Source organism: Aptenodytes forsteri, unplaced genomic scaffold, assembly GCF_000699145.1.
Source record: "Aptenodytes forsteri isolate BGI_AS27 unplaced genomic scaffold, ASM69914v1 Scaffold472, whole genome shotgun sequence".
Classification (NCBI taxonomy): domain Eukaryota; kingdom Metazoa; phylum Chordata; class Aves; order Sphenisciformes; family Spheniscidae; genus Aptenodytes; species Aptenodytes forsteri.
Window position 1 is genome coordinate 116,729 of NW_008796038.1, and position 6,000 is coordinate 122,728.

Here is a 6,000-nt window from a genome sequence, read left to right on the forward strand (position 1 = left end):
AGGGCTGGGAGGGGGCAGGAGATGGTACTGGGGAGGGACCTAAGCTGCGCTCAGTGTTGTGGTCGCAACTGAGGAGTAGGGAAGGAGGATACGAAGCAAATCGCTGCCTGCCCAGAAACTGCCCCCACCACCACCCATTCATCTGCCCATCCTTCGGTGTCCTCCATACTGAACCTCCCCCGAGGGCCTCCTGAAAGAGCTCCCTCCCCCAGGGGATCATCACCGCAGTGATACTCAGGAGATATCCCATGGAGAAGTATCTCTGTTAGCAAGGGCCATTGCGTTATTTATCACCCCCCGGAGAAGGCAGCGTGACTGATGGGTCAGAAGTGTCAGTGTCCTGGGGCAGCAGGGCATGGACCGGAGTTACCCCCAGGGCCCATTTGCAGAGGGCACTGAAAGGGACTGCAGGGACAGGCTGGAAAAATGCCTGTAGGATCAGCACACCCCAACCTTGGATGTTTCAGAGACCTGTGCATGGGTGTCAATTCCTTTTTGCAAGGTGCCCTTATGACCCTCAGTGCCGTTAGACACATGCACTCAGCTACCCAGACCCCATTTCTACCCTTAAAAAGAGCTCTAACCCACTCCTAACCCCTTCTTGCCACCTCCATGGGCTTTAAACACAACCTGAGGGATGGGCAGGTTGTAGGGTCACAGTTAGTGCCCAAGGAGATGTTGGGTGGTGGGTGGACTGCCTGTCCTATCACATAGGTGGCTGAATCTCCTGTCTCACCTCCCAGCCCTCTGCAAAGAGCCAGCCGAGCATCCCTGGTCAAATATCCAGGTTGCATTGAACTGGAACAACCCAGGGGTGTGTCCCGAACAGCTCATCCGCAGGGGAGATGAAGGAGCGGGAGGCTCTGCAGCTGCCTGAGATGACCACCCAGCAAGGGAGGACCCTGGAGCTGAACTCATCTAAACCGTGCCGGGAAGAGGCTGAAAAGGGAACTGTGCTTCCTCAGGGTGGAGGTAGGTAGAGCGTAACCCTGGGTCACAGCTTTAGGAACAAGAAGAAAGAAAAGCTAACTTTGCAAAGCCTGCTGCATCTCCATTACCCTCATTAGGGTCAGTAGGGGAATGACCATCACCCTGCTCATTAGCAGAGAGCGAGACCAAGGCGGTCAGGGGTCAGCACAGGATGTCCTCGTGGCCTAAGACAGAACTATTAATTCTGATGTATGTTTTCATCTCAAATTGCCTGAAATAAGGTGTGTTTCAGCTGACTAAGGGGTGTTTCTGCAGCACGAAAGGGACCATGTGTTGCATACCCCAGGTCATGGTGCCAGGACCTGGGCGGCCGATGGGACAAGACCTGCTGAGATAGCTTTAGGAGACTGGATAAGGGGTGAAGGATCCAGCCCTGCTGTAGTCCCTACCACCCTCCAGAAGCAGCCCATGGAGCGCAGGACATCTAGGGGTGTCCTGGGGCTCTCAAAGCCAGGGAGAAACATAAAGCTGGTGTTACAGCAGAAGCCCTGAGAAATGGAAACACACAAGTCAGTGTAGAGGACAGGCATGGGATGATAAGAGATGGGGCACAGTGGAAAGCCCAAGGCTATCAGCAGCTCACCGATCATCAACTTGCAGGCCTGAATCTGGACAAAAACAGTTTTAGGGGTAACAAAGAACAAGTACCCAACACAGAGAAAAAGCCCCATATACAGACAGTTTGAGTGCAATATTGATTTGTGGGCAGATAAGGGAAGAACAAAGTGTGAAGGTATGTCAGAAAACATGTGGATCCAAAAATGGAAGAAGGTGAGGCAGAAGAAGAAACCCCATCGACATCACACTCTTCCACAGAAAAAGCTTGGACTCCTAATGACCCACTGCCAACACCCCTTGCACGAGGAAGACTGGTGCCGTTGACCTTCAGATTGAGGGAACACCAGAAACGTGAGCATAGGACCTGGAAAAGTGGCAGAAACTAGGGAGCGTGTGCCCTGGGCAACTCCTTTTTAGTGCAATAGAGCCCAGGACCGACCCACATCCATGCAGGTATTACCTGAAAATTCCCAACATCACCATCAACTGGACTATGAAATGTTCACGCAAAGCTTTCTACAAATTTAACACGAAGAGTTACTACTCAGAGAAGCGCTTCCACAAGCCTTAAACGCTCCTCCGTACATACCACAGCCATAGATTGGTCATAGTCTTGTCTGGTCCTCCTTTGCAAGTGTCCTGCATGCTGTAGGATCAACTTTTACTCATTAGTTCTCCGAGCTTTTGGCCTGTTTGGGCTCTTCATGCACTCCTTGTTTCCCTTGGCAGATGCTTTCCATGCATCATGCAAGCCATCTTCTGTTTTCCAGCTCGGTCAATCCTCTCAGGGCACTCCAGACCTTCATCTTCTAAACCCCTGCGAGCCAGCATGCATCCCGGTTCCTCTCTTCCCCTGCCTTGCAGATGTTCATGCTTTTACCCCACCACAGCAACCTTATTTATAACATCACTCGTCCTGTTTCCCTCTGGTTGGCTACCTATCTATTTTTGTGGTCCTTCATGAGCAGGACTGTCCTGCCAACACACGGCAGCATGCTTGCATAGCGTCCTGCTTGGCTGCTCGTAGTCCCATACCACTTGGGTTGGCACGAGCCGTGGTGGTACCCAGTGCTTAGTTCTATGACCAGAGCTTCTTAAACATCCTGCCAGCATCCCTCTGCATGGCTGACTCGCACCTCCATGCCTTCCAAGCCCTTCACAAGAAGCCCCTGTCCTCTGAGAGGCCCCGGGAGACTGATGTCCAAGGACACAAGGCACAGGAGCGTGTTTGGGAATACAGCAGATGGAAGAGGTCAGCGAGATCTAGTGGCCCCGTACAGATGCATCTAGTGAAGTCCTTGTCACGTTTGCCAGTCCCGTATCAATGTCCTAGAACTAGGGCATCTCGGATGGCTCTAAATATCTGCGTGAGGCCTAAACTGAGCTTTCAGGTTGAGTTTGCAAAACTGTTCGACTTAACCGCTGTAGGGAAACAAGCCCCTGGCATATACTTCAGGGTAAACTTTGCAGCCTCCACTGACTGGCTATAAAAAAAAAAAGAAGAAAAAAAAACTCCAAGAGTAAAACACTGCTTGAGTCTTAGAGAATGTTTTTATTTTCACAAATGCACAAAAAAAAAAAAATTTGAAAGAGAAGAAGAAAAAACCTCCAAGAGTAAAACACTGCTTGAGTCTTAGAGAATGTTTTTATTTTCACAAATGCACAAAAAAAAAAAAATTTGAAAGAGAAATCTGAAAAAAAAAAAATTTAAAATTTCTACACATCAAATGTCTTCTGCGTGCAGACCGCTGGTGCCGCACGGTGTGTGTCGCGCCTTGTATCGCTCGGGGTAACTGACCGAGGTGGGCATGGAGATGGGTGGTGGATCTAGTGACCTAGCTCTTACAAGGTGGTCCAGGGCCCTGGGTGAAAGAGCCGTGTGCTGGGACGGAGCTGCATCACTGGAGTTTTAGGTCTGGGCTGGTCACAGGCTGTGCTGAGCTCTCTCGTTGTCGGCATCCCCAGCAGGAGCCACCTTGACTGCTGCTTGCTCTTTTCCAGGCGTCGAGATGGACATGTCAGAGACAACCAGCTCCTCCATGCGCACAAAACCTGCAGAGCACGGTGATTCAGTCGATGGTTTGCTCTACACAGCCTGAATTTTCCCCTTTTTAACAAGGCCAGCCGAGGATGCTCGCTCCATTGGAGACGGCACGAATCACTTTGGCTTGGCCAGCAACAGTGGCAGCACGGGGCATACCACCATCGCCCCTGCCAGCACTCAGACGTGAAGCCTGCTTCGCAGAAACCACCCCTGATCCAGCATTTGGTCCACACACAGCACCTTTCATCAACGTGATGGACGTTCAACAAGACAACATGGGGATGTTCAACACAGGCAACCCCAACCGCTCAACCCCGCTTTCCAAGAGTCTCCACCACAGCCCAAAAACTTCAGGAACAGACACAATTCCTGGTCTTTTCTCACCCCTCGGGCTAAAAGTGGAACATCCCTTGCCAACGGGGAGCTAGGAATCCATAGAGCCATCCTCTGCTCAAAGCTCCTGTCTGATGTACAGGCAGCGCAGGCAGCAGAGGGAAGCACAGGCAGTGTTCGAGGAGGCTTCAAGGGCTGTCCCACCTCCCAGCGTGTCCGTAACCCAGCAGGGAAGATGGTGTCAAAGTGAAAGGGGAAGAGTGGAAAGAAAGAGAAAGGAGAAAGGGATGGGGAGAGAAAAGGTCAAACCAGAAAAGGAAGTTCCTTTCAACGTGAGCCACGGGAAAAAAAAATCTTCTGCCCCAACTCTGCTGACATCAAGGTTTTGAACAAAACTTGTTTCCAACCACACACTTCTGCAAACTCCGTTGCCCTCTTCACCCGCAGCGGAGCTCACCTAAGGGGGAATTAAAAGCCCTGGTTTGCATTTGCCTCCTCCTCTGGTACAGGAGAGCCCCACAGACCAGCATCGAGATGGGAGGGATGATCGAGACCAGCAATGGGAGCAGCGGCGGAGGCTGCGGAGGTCTGATGGTAACAGAGCCTGTGGGGAGAAAGCAAACATCTCTTCATCCAGAGCTAATTCAGGAGATAAACGGACATCACAAGGACATGAAGAAATGGGCACAGGGTGCGCTGTGGAAAATTCCCATTAGGCAGCAGAAAATGCTCTTTTCCCCATGAGGATGGTTAAATATTGTAACAGAGACGAGAAAGGTGTTTGGATCTCCCTCCTTGGGGACTTTCACATCTTCACTGGTCAAGGCCATGAACAACATGGTCTAGTTGGTCTAATAGAGAGTGGAAGATTAGAGCAGAGCTCTCCAGAGATCCCTTCCAATCTACATTGTTTTGTGATCGTATGATTCAGGAAAGGAGATACAAAGAAAGCTTCTGTTAAGACCCTGTCACCATCAGGCATGGTCCCCTCGGTGCTGTAGCACCTTTGCACTGCTTGTGGCCATTCAACGCCCACATCCGTGCACCATCTCGTGCATCACAACTGTCTATGCTTCAGGGGTGGACCGCTGCGGAAGCCAAGGCCATTCAAGGTGCCACCACTCTGACTGCTCCAAGCAGGGCAGTCTGCAGAGCAGCTTATTCCTGGTGGGCCCTACCAGGGCTGGACGGTTGCAGAATGGTCCCTTCTGCAAACCACAACCCACGGTCACCTGTTTCTCTCCTCAAAGAAGCCTGGGTGACCAGCTAAGTGACCACCTTAAGACAGAGGTGCCTGCGGGATGTACTGCTCGTGGGGTACTCTCCCCAAGGAGACTGTATTTGAGTCCAGGTGGCTCCCAAGCAAGTGCATCTAGTCCTGGATAACTCACTGGATGCAGATATCCTTCTTAGAAGGACATGGAGATACCTCTCTGTTTCCACTGGCCTTAAGGGGACCACAGAAGCCTTGAGGTTTGTCCGAAGTTAGGTGGGAAGAGAAGGGCAAGGCTGGATACTGGGACAAGTCTTTCCAACACCAACCATGGCCCTCATCTTCCCAGCTCAGCCATGAGGATATTCCCCATGCTGTAGCTTTTTCTCCTGGAAGGTTTTCATCATAATATTTCCTATGGCCAGGATCATTCCCCTCCAACTTGTGCTGAGCGCATACTCGGGAACCCCCATCCTGAGAAGATGTTGTTGGCTGTGGTGCTCAAGACGATTCCAGTGGGGTCTACAAACGTAGGACCCAGCTTGTGCTGAACCAAAGCCCATCTTCACTCTCCAGCGTGCACATCCCTGTTTCTGCCTCCTGAGCCACTGGCAGGCGTGCACTCTCCGAGCTTGAGCAAGGAGATCACACCAGCATAGAATGGTTTGGGTTGGAATGGACCTTTAAAGGTCACAGAATCATAGAATCATTTAGGTTGGACAAACCCTTAAGATCATCGACTCCAACCGTTAACCTAATGCTGCCAAGTCCACCACTACACCATGTCCCTAAGTGCCACATCTACAGGTCTTTTCAATACCTCCAGGGATGGGGACTCCACCACTTCCCTGGGCAGCCTGTT

The 6,000-nt window shown here is 51.3% G+C and overlaps 1 protein-coding gene across 1 annotated transcript in view; it reads right to left on the reverse strand.

The window, feature by feature from the left end:
• The window catches only part of LOC103904104 (deleted in malignant brain tumors 1 protein), a 28,505-nt gene that overhangs the window by 10,352 nt on the left and 12,153 nt on the right, over window positions 1–6,000 (reverse strand). Inside the window, 2 exon segments of the mRNA XM_019473698.1 lie at window positions 4,066–4,129; window positions 4,383–4,529. Coding sequence (XP_019329243.1) covers window positions 4,066–4,129; window positions 4,383–4,529 — 211 coding nt within the window.